At 37.2% G+C, this 21,615-nt stretch overlaps 2 protein-coding genes across 2 annotated transcripts; both read left to right on the top strand.

Annotated features, from left to right (window-relative positions):
• Window positions 1-836: 836 nt before the first annotated feature.
• LOC125828382 (uncharacterized) lies at window positions 837-3,236 on the top strand. The gene is made up of 5 exons (XM_049507699.1): window positions 837-1,295; window positions 1,384-1,850; window positions 1,936-2,247; window positions 2,333-2,399; window positions 2,487-3,236. Exons 1-5 carry the CDS (start codon window positions 837-839, stop codon window positions 3,234-3,236), a joined length of 2,055 nt encoding a protein of 684 aa, XP_049363656.1.
• Window positions 3,237-3,496: 260 nt separating this feature from the next.
• LOC125828383 (uncharacterized) lies at window positions 3,497-5,148 on the top strand. The gene is made up of 5 exons (XM_049507700.1): window positions 3,497-3,909; window positions 4,010-4,136; window positions 4,227-4,508; window positions 4,604-4,723; window positions 4,810-5,148. Exons 1-5 carry the CDS (start codon window positions 3,497-3,499, stop codon window positions 5,146-5,148), a joined length of 1,281 nt encoding a protein of 426 aa, XP_049363657.1.
• The last annotated feature ends 16,467 nt before the right edge of the window (window positions 5,149-21,615 follow it).

The following is a 21,615-nucleotide window of genomic DNA, read 5'->3' on the forward strand; positions in this document are numbered from 1 at the left end:
GCTCCTAATGAAGAAGCAAACATCTTTTATGAACAATTGCGTGATTGTAGTAGTCCTTTTGTTCAACGGGAGTCAACACTCTAAATTGTCTGTTGCAGTTAGATTGTTAAGTATCAAATCTGACAATAATATTTCTCAAGGAGCAATGGACTCTATGATAGAACTTATGAAGGAATTAGTTGATCCCAATGTAGAGATTCTTGATTCTTATTATAAAGCAAATGCATTGGTGTCTAAGTTAGGACTCTCCTCGATAAGAATTGATTGTTGTGAAAAAGGTTGCATGTTATACATAAGGAGGATGTCAATCTAGAGTCTTGTAAGTTTTGTAGTCACCCTCGCTATAAGATTGGTTTCTACCGGAAAGAAACTTGCTATTAAGGCGATGCATTATTTACCTCTTATACCAAGATTGAAAAGGTTGTATGCATCAAATAGCTCTGCTCCTCATATGAGATGGCACCGTGAAAATAGAAGGCCACCTGGTGTCATGTGTCATCCATCTGACGAGAGGCTTGGAAACATTTTGATAGAACTTATCCAGATTTTGCTGCTGAACCAAGGAATGTTAGGCTGGGTTTGTGTGCGGATGGTTTCACCCCTTTTTCAGTTGGGGCTACACCATATTCTTGTTGGCCTGTGTTTATTACACCGTATAATCTTCCACCTGAGATGTGTATGACAAGCCCGTATTATTTCTAAATTGTGTCATTCCTGGTCCGAGTAATCCAAAAAGCAAGATTGATGTGTACTTACAACCTTTGATTGATGAGTTGAAATTGTTGTGGTCTGAGGGGGTAGAAACATGGGACATTTCTCGTAAACAAAATTTCAACATGCGTGCTACTTTAATGTGGACTATTAATGATTTTCCTGCCTATGGAATGCTATCTGGATGGATGACAGCTGGAAAGTTAGCATGTCCCTACTGTATGGAAGATACTAAATCATTCACATTAAAACATGGCCGAAAGAATTCATGGTTTGATTGTCATCGTCGGTTCTTGCCACCTGATCATGAGTTTAGGAGAAAGAAATATGCATTTAAAAAGAATAAAACTGAACGAGATGGTCCACCCCCAATATTAACGGGTGATGATATTTGGGAAAGGGTTCAAAATTTTCCAAAGGTAACTGAGGAACCACTGTACAAATTTGATGGGTATGGTGTTGCACATAATTGGACTAAACAGAGTATATTCTGGGAGTTACCTTATTGGAAGGATAATTTGCTTAGACATAATCTCGATGTCATGCATATTGAAAAGAATTATTTTGATAATTTGTTCAACACTGTAATGGATGTAACTGGCAAGACAAAAGATATGTTAAGGCTAGACTTGACTTACCAAACATTGTAGATGACCGGAGTTGCATTTACAGGAGTCTGCCAACAACAAGTTACTTAAGCCCAAGGCTAGTTATTCATTCACAATGGAACAAAAGAGAAAAATTTGTGAGTGGGTGGAAAGCTTGAAAATGCCAGATGGATATGCCTCAAATTTGGGAAAGAAGGTTGACATTGAGCGTGGAATATTGCATGGGATGAAAAGTCACGACTGTCATGTTTTTATGGAACAATTACTTCCGATTGCTTTTTGTGGATTGCCTGAAAACATATGGAAACCGATGGCAGAAATCAGTTTGTTCTTCAAAGACTTGTGTTCCAGCACATTGATAGTAGAGAATCTGGTTCGGATGGCCAAAAATATAGTTGTTATTAGTAATAAGTTGGAGAAGATTCTTCCACCTGGGTTCTTTGATGTGATGGAACATCTTCCTATTCACCTTGTTCATGAAGCTCTACTGGGAGGTCCACTTCAATATAGGTGGATGTATCCTTTTGAGCGGTAAGTAACTATAACACATTTATTCTTATTTCATAAATCGTTAATATATCTTTTGAAATTATATATCTAATATAAAATTTTACAGGAGCATTGGCAAGTCTAAAAGGGGTATTAAGAATAAACATAGGGTGGAGGGCTGTATGGCTCAAGTATATCTAGCTAAAGAAAGATCCCACTTTTGTTCTTACTACTTTGATGATTATGTGTCGTGTTTGAGAAACAGACCTAATCGACATGATGTTACTGGGAATGATCCTGCAGTACAATCATTATCAATCTTCAACCAACCGGGTAAGGGTTCAAAAAAGCGTACATTGCACAAACTTACCGAAAAGGAGAAAAAATCTGCAGAGCTTCATGTCTTGTTGAATTGTCCAGAAGTCCAACCCTTCTTAGAGTAAGAAAATTAAATATGTAAACAACATATATTCAACTCTGATTTTATTAAGGAAACTAACTGTATTTTCAATGTGATTCTACAGTTATTTTGTGAGCCAATATGGTGATGATCAAGTGTTTCCATCATTTATAACGTGGTATACTAATTGGGTAAGTGTTGTAATATATACACCTACTAAGAGATTAGTGTACTCTTCCTTCTACTAACATTGCTTTTAATTTACTAATTATATATAGGTCTACAATTCAGAAAATGCCGCCACATTTGATCAATTTTTCAAGGATATTTCTTGGGGACCGATTACAGTTCACACAATGTCCCAATATAACGTAAATGGTTTTAAATTTGCCACAGAGAAATACTCAAAGAATAAGAAAACTAATAATAGTGGTGTTTGGGTTAAAGGTGATAATGGAAATCAAAATGAGAATGTTGATTATTTTGGCGTCCTACAGGAGATTGTAGAGTTGGAGTATTCGGGTTGGCCAATCAAAAGAATAGTACTTTTCCAATGCAAGTGGTTTGATCCAACTCCAAGAGGTACGAGGGAGCTTAAGCAGCATAATATCATTGAAGTCAATCACACTAGGAAGTATGAGGCATATGATCCTTTTATTATTGCACAAAATGCTAAGCAAGTGTACTATGCTCCTTATCCGTTGCGTAGGGATAAGTCTAATTGGTGGGTTGTAATCAAAACAAAACCGATGGGGCGAGTGGAAGTTGAGAATGAATTGGATGTTGCATATCAAAATGAAATATCAAGTGTTCATCAAGTAGTGGATGCTGAGTTAGAAATGAATTTGGAGCATCCTGATCATATTTTAGAAGAAGTTAATAGAAAAGAGTTAGATATGCCAACAAATAAGGAGGAGGATGAGGAGGAAACTTTCGAAGAGGATGAATGGATAGATGAGGAGGAAACTTCCGAAGATAATGCATGTGAATGGATAGATGATGAAGAAACTTCCGAAGAGGATGAATAACAATTTGTATGTTTAGTTGGTGGATTTTTAGCTATTCATATTTGAGTATACTTTATATTTTAGTAGTTTTAACGTTTGTTTGACATTGTGAAAGACTATTTGGATTAAGCCTTATGTTATGATATATTTGTTCGAGATTGTGACATTATTTTGTACTACTTTGTTTTAATCTTTATATTTATTTGATATAGATGGTAGATAAAGACAAGGGTAAATAAAAAAAATCCGATAATCCGAAAAAGAAATTTAAGGCCAATGCTATGAGAAGGCCCACTGGGGTCGTGATATCTGATGAGCCCTCTCGAGTTAATATTTCAAAAAAAGCCTCAGTTTCAACTACTCACTCGACACACCAGTCACATAATGCCTCTATTCATGTGTCTCCACAATCTGGTTATACTATATCTACACCCGCTGTGGTACCTAGTTCGGGTTACCAAACATTGCAGGGCTATTCACATCTTGGTCGTGGGTCTAACATACCATCAGCTAGTGCTAGTCAGTGCAATAGTTTGAATACTAGTAGTGGATCAATTGGACTTTCCAATCTTCATATTGAATCCAATGGCTCAGAGCCTAATACTCCTACCACCCAGCACTCAGATGCACATGGTCCTCAGCCAGGCGATAGAGACAATTTTCGGAGACTCGTCATCAAGCCATTAGGATACAAGTATGATTTAATTATGTTTCATCTTTCATTTATCTATTTATATTTTAATTGGTTGATTATTTTTTGTTTACTCTACTTCGTCAATAAATTCGTATTTCAGCTTACGTCCGGATGTGGGTATGGCAAAGATTATTTTAAAGTGCATTGGAACTCACTATAATGGTGTGTATCCGAATTGGAGTTCGATTCCACTTAACAACCAAGGGCAGATGTTCAATGAATTTAAGGTAATAATATATATAAATTAAATTCATATCATATACATTTAAATTCTCTAGTCATTTGAACAATAAATATTTAGTAATTTTTTATTACAGAAATATTATGTATGGGCTCTCGAACACGAGGATGACGTTCAAGTGAACTTCAAGCTTAAAGCTTCAAAGTTGCTTTCTAGCACATTTTGTGATTGTCGAAAAAAAAATAGAATGCCTAAGTTTATGTTTCCGGAGCGATGGGCTTTGTTACTGAAACATTGGAGTACTGATGAAAAATTTAAAAAGAGGAGTGAGATTGGGAAGATGGCTCGCGCATCAGAAAAGGGAGGCTCTTTGCACACTGGTGGAGCTATTAGCCAGGTTACTAGGAAGGAAAGAATGGTATACTTTCTTAATTTAGTAAAATAATTTTTTTCTTTTTTGATAAGTACTTTTTGGAGATTAATGAGATCAAATTCTATATATGTTATTTGCAGGAAAAAGAGTTGGGTAGGCCGGTAGCTGTACCAAAGATGTTCAAGGTTACTCACGTCAAGAAGAGTATGAACCCCACAGAAGAAGAAAGATGGATTGAGCCACGTGCTCAAGAGACATATGTAAGAACTCCATTCAAACTAATTTGTTTTTCTTTTCCTTGTATATATTACATTCTTATTCATTGAGTTCTTTGTTTAAATTACAGGATAGGTATATGCGAATATCTCAGGAATATCGTAGTACTCTACCTCTTGAGAGTCAGGACAGACCATTTACACAAGAAGAAAACGAGAATCTTTGGAAACAGAGTGCTGGTGAACCGATTAGAGGTTCAATCTACGGCTATCCAGAAAAGGCGTATCAGAAGAAGAAGTCTTGGTATTGTGGTTCATCATCCTCAAGCTTTGATGGTGGGGATAGAGAGACAATATCTGCAATGGAGAGTAAGATAACTTATCTCAATGCCGAGCTTGCTGCTGTAGCCGAAAGAGAGAAGAAAGAGAGAAGAAGAGAGAGGAGGAGATTGCGGCAGCAAAGGAGGTAGAGAACAAGAGGTATGCAGCGCTTCAGGCCCAACTAACTTTTCTTTTTGAATCAGGAAATATTCTTCCTCCATGTCCGGCTAGCAGTGATGGATCTGATCAGGAGGGTGATGAGAATGATAAGGAGAGTGAGGGTGATGAAGAGTAGTTGTATCTATTTGACATTTTAGACTTCTATATTTTTAGAATTGTTTAATTTGATCGTATTTTAGTTTATTTTGAAGTTGGATGAAGTTTATTTTGAAATAGTTTGTATATGTTGAAAATATTGTGTTGTTTTGGTTGGATGAAGTTTATTTGGCTTTGGTTGTTTTGGTTGGATGAATTTTATTTGGCTTTGGTTTGTTTTGGTTGGATGAAGCTTATTTGGCTTTGGGTTGTTTTGGTATAAATATGCAGGTGGGCAACTAAAAATTGCAGCAATTTGCTGCCTGTTTTGCAGCAAAAAACCGACATCCGGAGGTCGGAATTTCAAAAATAAAAAATAAAAATACCGACCTCCGGAGGTCGGAATTTCAACATTACAAAAATAAAAATACCGACCTCCGGAGGTCGGAATTTTAACATTACAAAAATAAAAATACCGACCTCCGGAGGTCGGAATTTCAAAATACAAAAATAAAAATATCGACCTCCGGAGGTCGGAATTTCAACATTACAAAAATAAAAATACCGACCTCCGGAGGTCGGAATTTCAAAAATACAAAAATAAAAATACCGACCTCCGGAGGTCGAAATTTCAACATTACAAAAATAAAAATACCGACCTCCGGAGGTCGGAATTTCAACATTACAAAAATAAAAATACCGACCTCCGGAGGTCGGAATTTCAAAAATACAAAAATAAAAATACCGACCTCCGGAGGTCGGAATTTCAACATTACAAAAATAAAAATACCGACCTCCGGAGGTCGGAATTTCAACATTACAAAAATAAAAATACCGACCTCCGGAGGTCGGAATTTCAACATTACAAAAATAAAAATACCGACCTCCGGAGGTCGGAATTTCAACATTATAAAAATAAAAATACTGACCTCCGGAGGTCGGAATTTCAAAAATACAAAAATAAAAATACCGACCTCTAGAGGTCGGAATTTCAACATTACAAAAATAAAAATACCGACCTCCAGTGGTCGGAATTTTAAAAAATGAATATTTCGATATAAAATAAAAATCGACCTCAAGAGGTCAGTAAATACCGACCTCCAGAGGTCGGTATTGAATAGCGACCAAGCTTTTTCCGACCTAAGCTGGGATGTCGGTTTTAGGTCGGTATTTCAAGGAATACCGACCTTCGGAGGTCGGTATTCACAGTTTTTTTAGTAGTGACAGACTGACTGCTTCACAAAACCTTCACTGAAGCGACTTCTTTATTTCTCTACCTATGAACCTAACGGTCATAAATTTCAACTGGCACTTCTGCATAAGTGAGACTGTCATTTAGCCGCACTCTCTAATGGTACTATTGATGTTGGATCACCCACACATTTCTTTAACAATGAAATGTGAAAGACTGGATGAACCGCTACTAGTTCTGCGGGTAACTCTAACTCATATACCACATTACCAACCCTTTTCAGGATCATGTAAGGACTTACATATCTATGATCGGGGTTCCCTTTCTTGCCAAATCTTATCACCCCTTCATAGGTGACACCTTCAGGAAAATCCAATCATCGATTTCAAACTTTAAGTCCCTTATCCTTACATTTGCATAGGATTTTTGACTACTCTGGAATGTCTTTAGTCTATCTCTGATGAGCTGAACTTTCTCCATAGCTTTATAAACTGAATCAGGCCCACTCAATGCTGCTTCATCTATTTCAAACCAACCAATCGGGGACCTGCATCTATGCCCATATATTGCCTCATAAGGGGCTATCTTAATACTTGAATGGAAGCTATTATTTTAGGCGAGCTCTATGAGAGGTTGTTTATTATCCCAACTACCCTTGAAATCGATCACCCAAGCTCTCAACATGTCCTCTAAGGTATGAATGGTAAGCTTTACCTCACCATCCATCTGCGGATGAAATGTCGTAATGAGATTTATCTCAGTACCAAGACATTTCTAAAAAGATTTCCAGAAATTAGAGGTAAACTGAGGACCTGTATCTGAGATGATACATAAGGGAACCCTATGCAACCTGATTATCTCATGGATGTGGAGTTTGTCATAGTCCTCCGCTGAATCTATAGTCTTGACAATTAAGAAGTGAGCGAGCTTAGTGACTCTGTCTACTATCACCTAAATGGAGTCTTGTTGTCTGCGAGTACGAGGTAAACCCGTAATTAAGTCCATATTTATCACTTCCCACTTTCATGTAGGAATGTTAATCTTATAAGTCATACCTCCTCATTTTTGATGTTCTACCTTAACCTATCGACAGTTAGAACACTTAGCCATAAAATCTGATTATATCCCTCTTCATGTCATTCCACCAAAAGTCTTCCCGTAGATCACGGTATATCTTAGTTGCACCTGGATGAATGTAATACCTGGATTTATTCTGTAAGTATCTACTTCCTCAACTCACCCACATTAGGAACACATAAGTAACCCTGCTAACGAAGCACACCATCTCCCCCTTGGGAGAAAACCTCAACATTTTATTGATGAACTGCACCTTTAAACTAAAGTAATATAGGATCAACGTCCTATTTTCCTTAACCTCCACTACATATGAAGATTTTGATCCATTCTTAACTATCACCCCACTGTACGATGTGTTTATAAGACAAACTCCTAAGTGAGCAATCCGGTGAATATCTTTGGCTAACTCCTTCCTTTCATCCTCAACATGCCCAACACTACCCATACACAACCTATTGAGAGCATCATCTACTACATTGGCCTTTCCAGGATGGTAAAGCATATTCATGTCACATTCTTTGACGAATTCAAGCCATCTCCTCTGACGAAGATCCAACTTTTTCTGGGTGAACACATATTGGAGGCTCTTATGATCTATGAATACATCAACATGAACACTATACAAGTAGTGTATCTAAATATTTAGAGTAAATACTACGGGTGTAAGCTCGAGGTCATGAGTTGGGCAGTCCATATCATGGACCTTATGTTTCCTAGAAGCATAAGCTATGACCTTACATTGATACATGAACACACAACCTAGTCTGACCCTAGATGCATCAAAATAACTTACATAACAGTTTGAACCATCTGGTAGAATCAAGATCGGAGCTGTAGTCAACATAGTTTTGAGTTCTGAGAAGCTTTTCTCACACTCATCTTACCACTAAAATTTGACCTTCTTCTGAGTCAACATGGTCAATAGGAAAGCTATGGATGAAAATCGTTTAATAAATCTCCTATAATAACCAGCTAAACAAAAAAACTTCTGATACCTCTTGGAGATGTGGGTCTGGGCTAGTGTTGTACTACCTCAATTTTCTTAGAATCCACTCGGATCCCTTTGCTGGATACCACATGACCAAGGAAAGCGACATACTATAACCAAAATTTTCATTTGTTGAACTTAGCGAATAGCTGGCAATCTTTGAGAGTTTGCACAACCACTCTCAGATTTGTTGCATGCTCCTCCTCACTCTTAGAATAAATGTGTATATCATTGATAAAGACGATGACGAATAAGTCCAAATACTGTTTAAACACCTTGTTCATTTAGTCCATGAAAGCTGCAGGAGTATTTGTTAGTCCAAAAGAAATAACAATGAATTCATAATGACCATATGGAGTCCTGAATGCTGTCTTCAGAATGTCACTATCTCTAACTCTAAGTTGATGATAGCCGGTTCTGAGGTCTATCTTAGAAAATCAACTAGCACCCAAAAATTGGTCGAACAAGTCATCAATCTTGGGGATGGGATACTTATTCTTAATTGTGACTTTGTTCAACTGTCGATAGTCAAAACTGTCGATCCATAGGCAGTGAGATACTACCTTTCCATTCTATGACTAGCTCAGTTGGAAACTGAAACCGAATGATCCTAGTTCTACAATCGACTGAGGAATAATAGGAATGTAACCAATCCATTCCTAGAATGATATCGAGATATACTATTTCTAACTCTACCAGATTTGCTGAGGTGACTTTCTAAGAGACCGTGAGGGGACAATTTTTTTATACCCGTCTAGCTATAAGTGGGTCACCAACTGGAGTAGAGACTAAGAAGGGTTCTGAAAGAGTTTTTGGACTAAAACTAAAGTTTACTGCTATATATGGAGTTACAAAAGACAGTGAACCCCTGGATATAACAATGCATAAACATCTAAATGAAACACTCATAACGTAACAATGACCACATTAGGAGAATCTTCCTGGTCCTGGCGAGCCTAGAGAGCTTACAAATCATTTTGGCGATGTCCGCCACCTATACCAGATGAAGTACCCTGCTGAGTTGGGCGACCTGCTGGTGTTGCTGGGGCTGTAAACTAAGCCCCACTGTTGTTACCTCCTTGCCCCTGCCTGGCAGAAGGGAAATCCTTCAACCCATGGTCAGACTGACCACACCCAAAGCACCCTTCCTTGCTGCAAGATACTCGCTCGGATGGTTCTTACCACACTTTGGACAAAGTGGGAAAGTCTGTTACCTGAAGCACTCCCTTGAGACTTAGAGCCCAATGCCCTACCTTTTGAATCCTATCGAAACCTGGGAATGGAGCACTAGTTGATGAATGTGTTGGGTTGTATTCCTTTGCTGAAACTCTGAGCGATTCCCATCGCCAGACTTTTTCTGAGAGTACTCATAGTATCCTGTTCTATCTTTCTTGTTGTACTTAACCATTTCCCTAAGCTTATCTCCCTGAACGTGGTAAGCATGAGTCATAAGCCTAGAGATATTCATATCCTTTAACAACATAGCATTCCTGCACTTTGTCTACACCAAGTCAAGTACCCCAAACAAAAACTTACTTATTTGGGCCCTTAGATCGGCAACCATGTGTGGAGCATACCTAGAGAGTTGGGTGAACTTAAGTTCGTATTCCTGGATTGACATGGTACCCTGCTTGAAATTAATAAACTCTTGTGCCTTTCTTTCTCTCAGCTCCCTTGGAAAGAACCTATCGATTAATAACGTTTTAAAGACACTTCATCCAATATAAGCGTCAACGATCATTAGTTAGTAATATAACCCAACTAAATGAGTTGGGGTCGAATTCCACAGGGAATGGTACGTGTTTGAGAATCTAGAGCAAAGTACGAATATGTTCAAGTCAATCATAGGAATAGATATTTACGAATAAAAATATAATTCAAGTTAAGGGGTGACACAAGTGTCTAATAACATGGGGGTTTTGATTGTAATTATCAACTACAACAGCAACAAACAACACGAATTAACAAGTAATGAGATGGGTTCTTGATTTTCACTCACCGACTTAATTTTATCCTTCAGGGCTTGGCACATTGGAACTTTAGGCAAGACGATGGCCACTCGGCGACTTGCCAAATGGATTAGGCGATCATCAGGCCTTCTTTTCTTCCTTTTTTCAGTTTCCTTGTTCCTTTTTGTCCATTTGTTTCCATGCTTTGTTCCTAAATCCAAATACCTGGAATCAAGGATTTTACATCAGTTAATGGCACAAAATAAGCATTTGAGGATAATAAATCTATCCAAATAAATCCCTAAATGAATCCAAATCGTGGACTCATCAACACCCTCAACTTAAACTTTTTCTTGTCCTCAAGTAAAACTCAAGTTCAGCAGTTCAGAAAGGATGTCTCAAATAGTGCTACACAAGGCTCAATCAAGAATGCACACAAAAAGACTCAACTTACTCATGCAAGGATCAATTGTGCACTCAAAGATTCAAGTTGTGACTCACCGTTATCAAAGGTTTTCAAGTTCATAATACTTGCTTCTAATGCAAGTTCAAGCTCAACAAAGGTACTCAAATGCCCTCACACAAAGAATGATTCCGTATTCACACACAATATTTCAACAATTTATAGTTCAGGAATCACAATCAACACTCACACTCAAAAAGATAAACACAATGTATGACTTCACACATAGGTTTGCCCTTATTTTCCAACCAACAATTGTTTTAGCTCATTCAAGATCAAAAAGGTCTTTCCAAGGCTTGTAAGGGCTGAGTGTAAAGGTATGGTCATTTAGGGTCAGTGGATGCTATCCTCATGAAATGTGGTATGAACAATTCTTTCTTTCCTTTCTTCATCATTCTCATTTATGCTCAAAAGTCACCCCATTATTCACTTCCCATGGACTGTTGGACACCCTATTTCTTTTTGCATTTTCACAACTTTATTCCACAACTTTTTCATTCTTTTTCTTTTTCATTATTTTCTTCTTTTTCTCTTTTTTTGTATGGAAGGGTTCCATCTTTCTCAAAACCATGGGACAAATGGGAATTCTTTGCACTTCTTGATTTACCTTCTCTTTTTTCACCACACCCCTAACTTAGGCTTTTGGCCTAAGTTGGCTATTCAAACAAACCACAATTCATGAGGATTATGGGTAATGGATAAAGAAAGGTCAAAATTTCATCATGTTTCTTCCAAGAAAAGGTTAAGGCTCAAAAGGTGTTCAAGCGAAGTTCACACACTCACAAGGTAGGCCACAAAAAGCGGTATAATGTCAAATTATTTCACACTCTTCAAAGTAGCCTAAGATCATCTCAAGAGATTGTATCACATAGTCAACCGGACCAACGGGGCAAATTCTAGGTGTCATCACACATGGTTTAGGGTATGCTCATCACACAAGGCATTGACACAAATGTCAAACAAGACTTCACACTTTTGCTTGTGTGCAATGTTCATTACAAGAGACTCAATTTGATAATTGGCTAGTCACCCAAGATGTAAAAAGTTCACATATTGTCTATGAAACTTCATTTAGCCTTATCGTAGTTGCACATTCATTTTTGTTCGGTTATATGCACTATTCATATCATCGGTATTGATCAAGACCGATACTCAAATTTGTAAGAGAACAACCACATTCAAACACAAAAAGTAGGTGACATAAAATTTTAGGAAGGGTCCAAAAATCATTTACAATTAAAGCAAGGAGCCACAAGCTCAATCATCCACAAAAACAATGTTAAATATCATATATATCACAAAAACCCAATATATAGACAAAGCAATAGTCACAAAAGGTGAGCCTCACCCCACCACAAAACAAAAGCTATTTGTCCTCAAATGCAAGCAATAAAATATCCTAAAGTCAAATAAAGATAAGACAGAGAGGGAGGTAAAAAAGGATCTTGTCTAAACAGTCGCTCCATCATTGGGCAAATTACATCATTTGGCACAAATACGAGTTACTTAGACTTCACCCGACTAGACCCAACAACATGCATGCACAACCCCACTATTTTAATCAATTTTAAGGCATTAAAATTTCAGGAAATCAACAGATAGGCATTACGAGCAAGATATTCGAATTAAACCAAGCACACACATATACAATTACGATCAAATAGGCCCAACACACATCACTAAGACAAAATCAATTGCAAATGAGTACAAATTGGTAAAAATATATTTGGGGTTCGGAAAACAAACCTTTGATGCCGAAAATATACTTTGAAATGCTAGGCGGCAAAGTAATCCACTCTGTACACAAACTCGATCACTAAAATGCGATAAAAACACAAGAAATATGGAAAATATTGTGTGGGTGTGAGTTTGGGAAGTTCAAAAGTGAGGGAAAGTGATAGATTTTGAAAGTTTAAACCTTTGGCCTTTCAAAATTGTCCAATTCTCGCCCATTCAGCGACATTAGTCTTACTCACTGACCCATTCGGTTACACGTTGAGTGGGTACTTACCTCGCTAAGTTTTATAGAACCTCCAGTTAATGTGGGAGTCCAAACGATAGACTATGTCGTGATCGCCGTCCTAGTAGGCGATTCGCCAATTAGCTCATGGCATCGCCGAGTTTTACAAACTCCACATTAAAAATGTTTTGACTCCAACTGCGGTCCAAGTCGAGCTCGCTGACCTCTTCGGCGAGTCACTGACAGGACTTTTAGCTCGCCAATCTCTGCATTTCTAACACATCCTATACTTTAACTTGCACAATCAGTACACCATTATTTCTTAAACAAAAATAAAGCGATAAATACTTGGGTTGCCTCCCAAGAAGCTTCTTAGTAAACGTCGTGGCACGACTTCGCCACTCAATATTGATTTGTGGGGTAGAGACGAGACAACACATGACCCATTTGGGTCACTAGCAGCTGAAGAATCATGGAATGGGAAGCAGTCATCTCATTCAGCAGTGAGACATTCTCTTTTATTTCATTCAACACTTTGTCGTAATCTTTGATTTTGTGAAGAATAAGATAGAGTATCTCTTATATTTGTCCACCCTCGTACACCTCGGGTCTTATACACTCGTGAGGAAGAATGTACCGGTCTTTCTTTTGTCCTGTGATTCCAATTCAATGATCTTTTTGGCCATTAGATCTAATTGAGTTAACAGTGTGGCCTAAATATGGTCCTTCTCAGTCTCCTTGTTGGTCTGGGTCATGAGATCAAGGAGATGGGCTACTAATGCATAGAGTAGTCGTGAAAGACCCCCCGGAGACATATGGTCAGCCACTCCTCTGTTTTCTAGACCAAGACCTCTATAGAAGCAGTCCAATAGCATGTTATCTGAGATTCCATGAGCTGGGCACTGCAGTAATAGTGACTTAAATCTCAGCCAGAGCTCATGGATTGACTCACCCTCTATTTGCCTGAAACTTAGGATGCTATCGCTAAGAATCATCATTCTCAAAAGAGAGAGGTCAATTTGGTCACCATTGCGACAAGACATGCTCCTTTATTCTGCTCTAAACAAGCAACACGAAAACCAAAACTGAAAGTAAGTATATTCAACTATAACTAACAAGAATAAAATTCAACTTAACTAAAGATTCTCAACTAACACCACTTCCCGGCAGCGACACCCTTTTTGAGTAATAACATTTCAAAGACACTTCATCCAATACAAAGCGTCAACAATCGTTAGTTAGTAATATAACCCAGCTAAATGAGTTGGGGTGGAATCCCACAAGGAGTGGTAAGTGTTTGAGAATCAAGAGCAAAGTACAAATAAGTTCAAGTCAATCATAGGAACAGATATTTACGAAGAAAAAAAAATTCAAGTTAAGGGGTGACACAAGTGTCAAATAACAGGGGTTTTTTATTGTAAATATCAACTATAACAGCAGCAAACAACGCGAATTAAAAAGTAATGAGACAGGTTCTTAGGGAGGAGGAAGAGGAGTAAAAGATTTTACCATGGGAAATAGTTAAATGAGAGCCCATAGTTGATTTCAAGTAGTAATGTGGGAAATGCTAATTGGTATGGAAGAAATGATGAGAGAATGAGAACTTCATAAGGAACTGGTTAGTAGGACTCCATGGAGTTACTAGAGTAATAAGCTTGAAAGTGATGTTGTTAAACATTACGTTGTTCTTGATATGAACCCAATGTTGATTAAATGTGGTGGTAAAAAGTAATGTTCTTGGGATGTGACTCCCTATAGAGAGGAACAGAGCCCGAACCTTAGGATTTTGGATTAAACTTGAATACAACAAGAGCTTACCATTAGACTCAGACCTTGGTAAGAGGAGTCATGTATTCTTGTGGGAGCTATGAGTTGCCCCCAATGAGGCATGATATTCCTAGTCTTACCTTATGCCTAAACGTCCTTTGTTTTAGATAAGGTAACTTCAGAGAGAGCATGGCTATGTTCACAACATAATTGTTCTTGATTTAGGTGCTATAGATGGTCCCAACTCTTGGTGAGAATCAGTCCAACCTGTGCTCGTAGGCAAGGTCATGAGTCAAAAAAGATAGTGAAAGTAACCCCGCTCCATACCCAGTCCAACCGTCATTCGAGGATGAATGACCCTAATGGCAAGATAATGTATCACCCCGGAAAATTTTTGAGCTAAGACTCGAACCATTCTTTGTAGTGAGTAAGATTTTACTGAGGAATATAAAATTCTCTTAATAATTAAAGTCACTAGATGTAGCACCTTGTGTTCAAAAAAGAACTAAAGAGTGTTCATTCAAGTCATTCCAAAGTTCTTATAAGTTTTGGGTCAGCTTTAAATGACCATAACATTTATCACAGGATGAGTTAGGAGACCCATAATATATCAAATAAAATATATCTGATTCCTCTTTCCAATGCCACTAAGTTTTCTAAATTTCAAGCTTGTATGAAGGAGTTATGATTGTTCGAGTACATCCTCGCTAGAAAGGGCCTTTCCAACCGAACTAAGGAGGGATATTTTAGTCTTTTCCTTAGCGCCACTTAGTCTAAAAATGAATTAAACTCAATTAAGGGTATAAACTGATTAGAATCATTTTCATTCATCCTTAAAGTATTTAGTGTTTTAGAGAGGAGATTCAAGAGGAGAAAAACTTCAAAGTTTCAAATATTCATTCAAGAAATTCAAGATTTTACCAAGAACCTAGTTCTTTGAGGTATGTAAGATTCCATTGTGTTGGGTTTGTTCACCCACACACCAATCATGAGTTTATTTTACAAATTTCATCCATGAGATTGAGTATACTGATAATCTTATTGAGTTCTTGAGGTTTTGTGCTTTGTTTTTTGATAATGAAGTTCTTGTTGAGTTCTTGAGGTTAGAGTTGCAAATGAGTGATTGTTCTTGATGGTATTTGGAGTAGAATTTTCTGTAATTATGCTGGGTTTAAGTATCCAACAGAGTTTGAGGAAAATCATTCGATTCTAGATGAGTTACGAAACGAATTTGAGAAATAAAATTCATCAGTTTTCTAGGATGGGACATGGTGCGTCGCTCCACTCAGAGCGCCCCAACCAGTGGTCTGTAGGATAGGGTCTGGCACACAGCACCACTTAGTGCACCAGGGTTGCTACGTCTCCTACACCTCTGCCCTTCTTTCCGCGTGAGTCCCCTCAAATCGTACCTATCTTTTCTACTTGATATTCACAATTAAAATCTTCATCTAATCCTTGAGAGATCATTCTTATCCAAGTTATAACTCTTGAATTCATAATTAAAATTCAAGAAAGAGTCAAGAGTAGAGTTAAAGAAATTCCTTGAGTTAAATTGTGAATCCATGGAGATCAACTATTTATTTGAGCTAAGTTTGAGGAAGTAAGTATGAGATTGGGAAGAGTTGTACCCATAAGTTCTTTATTTTCATTGAGACCCTTGAGTCAAGTTTTTCATGTCCATAATTCCACATGAACTCCATAAATTGAGTATCTTTGAGAGGATATCCGAGTTCTAAGTTCTTGATTATTGAGTTCCTAACCCTTTTTAAAATAATATTTCATAATTATGGATTACCATATATTATACATGGAGATCCTTGAGTAGAGTCGGTCATGGCCATAATTCTGCATGGATGATACGCTCAAATTACACCTCCCTAAAGAAGCACAAACGATCGTTATCCAGTAAAGAACCCAACTTGTAGGTTGGGGTCGATCCCACGAGGAAACTGGTTTAGACTTAACTTTAACTTACACTTATATTCGTTTAGTCAAAGTACTTCCAAAAACAAGTAATAAAAAAAGGGGATTTGTGAAACAAATTGTAAGAATTCAGTAACTAATCAGTAAACAAAAGTCAATTTTTATTGTTATCAAGATGTGAAAATTAACTAGGGTATACGTGTTCACCACAAGCTCATAACTCAGTAATCCTAATAATAGCAGTCCTTTCCTAGTGTATTACATGCAAAGTGATAAGTTAGGTATCTCTAAATCCTTGGTCCGGCATCTAGAGAATTTTACCCCGCACCTTGGTCCGGCTACGTGTGTATAAATTACTAACCCTTACCTTTACCTCATATTAGACATCATAATCGATGTTTGGCTTAGTTATTACTTTGCACCAATCGACACTAGCCTATTAGATAGTATCACACTATATTTATGTTGATAATTCTTTTCTTGTTGATTACCTCCTTGGTCCGACAAGTAGCAACAAGGCGAGTTCTAATGCGTGTACTCGTTAAAAAGACCTTTGAATGAAAGAATTATCAATGCATGCAAAATAGTATTCAAGAATTGCTTATTTACTAGTCATACTTCGTTAATCGCTCATGGTTCCCACAACCCTAGTTGTGGAGTTTAGTTACCCATAATCATATGAACACAATTCATTGTTTTAGATGAAAGAATTATGAACTTACGTAGTCGAGAAAAATAAACCCAGAAATTCAAACCAAATCTTCAAAATTAACCTTTGGATATCAAGAATTGCTCCGGTAGTAAAAATTAATTCCCTAGTCACAAAGTAAAATAAAAGTAATAATCTCCAACCCCTAAAAATAAGGTTTGCATGCCCTATTTATAGAAAACAAGTCCTAAATTAAAAGGGAAACAAATTAAGGAAAGTGTGTTCAGGCACACGTCTTCATTCCATGAGACTGACTCACAGACCGTCAATGGATCTACGGTCCGTGAGTCCCTTCCGTTAGCCAGGACTTAGAAAATATTTCAGCCTCCAAAAATTAGCTTCTTTGAACCAAACGACGGACTTGCAGTACGGACCGTAGATCGATCTATGGTCCGTTAATCCCCTTCCGTAGCTCCATACTTGGAATCTTCAAAAATAAGATACTGGAACCCTCGCAGTATCAATCTACGGATCAACAGTACGGTCCGTAGATCAATCTACAGACCGTCAATGGCCACCGTGGTTCCACACTCTGTCAGATTTCCCTGATTTTCCTTCCAAGCCTTGCCTGCTGATCTACGGCCATCACCTACGGAGCGTCACTGGACCTACGGTCCGTAGATCACCTCTGTAGATGCCCTTTTTGTAGTTTATTTCAACTGTCCCTTTACTTCCGCGCCTGAACGTCTTTCTTGAAAAATATGATAAAAACACATAAAAACCAATCCAAAAAGGCCCTAGACACACACAACTTGTAAGTGAAATGTATTAGAAATATCGTAAACTCATGGTATATCAATGGACCCTATGATTCAAGCAGTTCCTAAGATGAGTAGTATCACTGAGTCCTTGAGTTCTGGAGTTGTTGAGTTTTATATATGGTAATTCGGCATGAAACCTATTTTGAGAAGTCATTTACATTTTTTTAGAATTTGTTTTAAGACTTGAGTAAGTGAGGATGAGGATGATGAGAGTCAAGTTTCATTTTTCAAAATAATATATGAGAACTAAGTATTCCGAAGAGTAAATTTTTTTACATTTAAGAAGAAAGGAAACAACGATTTCCAAAAGAGTTCATGAGAAGTTTTGAGTATAATCTCTTTTAAGAGAAACCTTTTGAGTAATAATCTCAAAGTTGAGGATTAGGAAATGGTTTTTTAATGTTCTAAGTTATATTTTGGGAGTACTATTGTGCAACGATATGGGGGAAAGTTTAAATAACTCACAACCCTCATAAACCATATAGCCAACGTGGGTAGAAAGGGTCATGATTTTTAGATGATTTCTTATTGATTTTTAAGAATAGATTAGTGGATCCACTTAGTTGAGGAGTTCTATGCCCTGGCAAGGTATAGGACGGTTCTGGCAGCGTGCGCGAGACATTGTATCATCACATAGCTCATAGTGATGGTTGTTGGCTAGAGAATTACCCAAATAAGAGTTATTATTGTGTTTTCACATAAAAATGAGTTGCTATTGTATTTTTTAAAATATAATTGAGTTGATATATTGTTTTACATCTTTCCATATATTATATCTTTTATTGTTGCTTTATCCTTGGGTATCCTGATTAGAGTATCTTATTATTAAGTTGAGCTCTATTTCTCTGAGTTGAGTTAAACTATATTACACTCAGTTGAGTATCTTATTGTTGAGTTGAGCCCTATTTCTCTGAGTTGAGTTGAACAATGTTCCACTGAGTTGAGTATCTTATTATTGAGTTGAGCCCTATTTCTCTAAGTTGAGTTGAACTATGTTCCACTAGTTGAGTACTGAATAATTATCTATAAAATGTTGGAATAATTGTAGTTGATAATGAAGGGTACTAATATTTTCTGAAAGATACAACTGAAAATTATATTACGCACTGCCTAGTTTTTTCATGGTGGTCACAACCTTAAGGTAATAATGCTTCTGAATCTTGTATCAATCAAAATCGATAAATATAAAATTTGTCTTTTTAAAAAAAATATTACATTGACGACATGGTCTATCTCTACTTATGTAAATATTTCTTGCAAATCATTATCAGCCATATGAATTGTGGTATACTAATGGTTAGTGCACAAATTATGTCTATAAATATTATGGTGTTTGTAATGTGCATATAATGTATTGTTGAAAAGAGAATATATAGAAATTCTTATAATCATCTCGTGATATCAATTTGAAATAATTTTGAAATAAAATTTGGTCAATGGACCAACTTTATATGTATTAAAATCAAAATCACACAAAACAACAAAAGAAAGTAACAAAAAATGGGCCCAAATATTCCAGTCCACAATTATAGTAGCATAAAATAGTGACAAAACCCAAAAAAGACCTAGCCCAAAAGAATGCAAGTATATATTTGAAAAAAAAATACTAAAGTGTCTCTATCGTTCGCTATATAGATCTACGAAACCCTATTGGATGTAGGTTGGATGGTAAAATTCACCAAGAGAGTGAAGACATGTTTCGAAAGAACGAATACGGAACGAAGAATGGAGGCGAAAAGGATCTGACATCCCTGGTACAGCAGTGGCACACCACGCCAGCCCTCATGTTAGTGAGGCTAGCCTGGGGTGCACTATAGGAGTGGGGTGCCTTCCCCTTAAGCTCTAAAGGGGCGCGTCGCTCCTGCCATGTTCCAGACGAATCCGATGAACTTTTCTACGAATTGTTTTCCAACCCTATTTCGTCTAAACTCGAAGAATTTCCTCCAACATATTTTGGATCCTTAAACCCAACCTAATTACAACAAAATCAACACCAAAAACCCACCAAGAACAACACTCATTCATAACTCTCACCTCAAGAACTCAACAAGAACTTCATTATCAAAAATGAAGCACAAAACTTCAAGAAGTCAACACGATAATCAATATACTTAATCTCATGGATTAAATTTGTGAAAGAAACTCATGATTGGCGTGTGGATGAACAAAACCAACACTATGGAAGCTTGCATACCTCGTAGGAAAAAATCCTTGGAGAAATACCTCGAAAAATCACAAAAATCTTGGAGGCTATTCCTTTTTTCCTCTTTTCCACTTCTTGAACTACTCGAAAAACCCTAAGTGTATTTTAGGAATAACTAAAACTGATTCCAATCAGTTTAGACTCCTAAAACCTCACCGAAAATGTTTAAATTATATTGGGTAAGGAAAAGACCAAAATACCCCTCATAATTTTGGGTAACTTTTCTTATTTGGATAGCCTGACTTCAAATGAGTATATTTCCTCATACGAGCTTGAAAATTATCAAAATTTGTGGCATTGGAAAGAGGATTCCAAGACCTTTCATTTGATATCTTATGGGTCTCCTAACTTATCGTGTGCTAAAATTTATGGTCGTTTGATGTTGACCCAAAACTTAAAAGATCCTAGGAATGACTTGAAGAAATTCTCTTTAGTTCTTTTTGGAACTCAATGTGCTACATCTAGTGGCCCTAAAACTTAAAAAAATTTAAATTTCTCGATAAAATCTTAGTCACAACAAAGAATGGTTCGAGTCTTAGCTCAAAATTTTTCTGGGGTGTTACATTATCTCCCCCTTGTGATCATTTGTCCTCGAATGACGGCTGGACTGGGTATGGAATGGGGTTACTCTCACTACCTCCTTTGACTAATGATCTAGCCTACTACATACACTGTGTTGATTCATACTACGAGTTGGGACCTTCTATAGCACCTAAATCATGAACGATGTTGTTTTGAACATAGTCCCACTTTCTCTGAAGTTACCTCATCTTGAACAACGAAAGTCTAGGCCTGAAGTAAGAATAGGAATACAATTCATCATTGGTTGCAACTCATAGCTCCCACAAGGGTACATGACTTCTCTTACCAAGGTCTGAATCAAATGCCACTTTCTTGCTATATTCAATCTTAACCAAAATCCTAAGGTTTGGGTTCTAAACCTTGATAGGGAATCTCATCCCAAAAATATTACTGTTTCCAACCATATTTAATCAATATTGGGGTCATATCAAGAACCACCTAATGTTTAACATCACCACATTCAATCTTAGTACTCTAACAACTCCATGGACTCTTACTAACCAGCTCCCTTTAGAAGTTCCCATTCTCTCATCATTTCTGCCATACTAACTATAATTTCCCGCATTACTACTCGAGAGCAACTAAGGACTCTTATTTAACTATTCTTAATAGTAAAACCTCATCCTCATTTTCCTCTTAATTTATAACCTTAGATGGAATTATCACACCATCATTATCACGATAAGAACATTAACGCTCTTCTTCTTACATCACTCCACTACTACAAGGCCCTCTGAAAAGATGATGCTTATTGTGACCAATGACACTAACCTATGGTATGAGTGTC

The sequence above is a fragment of the Solanum verrucosum genome, unplaced genomic scaffold, assembly GCF_900185275.1.
Source record: "Solanum verrucosum unplaced genomic scaffold, falcon-dt-bn FXZP01000048.1, whole genome shotgun sequence".
Taxonomy (NCBI): Eukaryota; Viridiplantae; Streptophyta; class Magnoliopsida; order Solanales; family Solanaceae; genus Solanum; species Solanum verrucosum.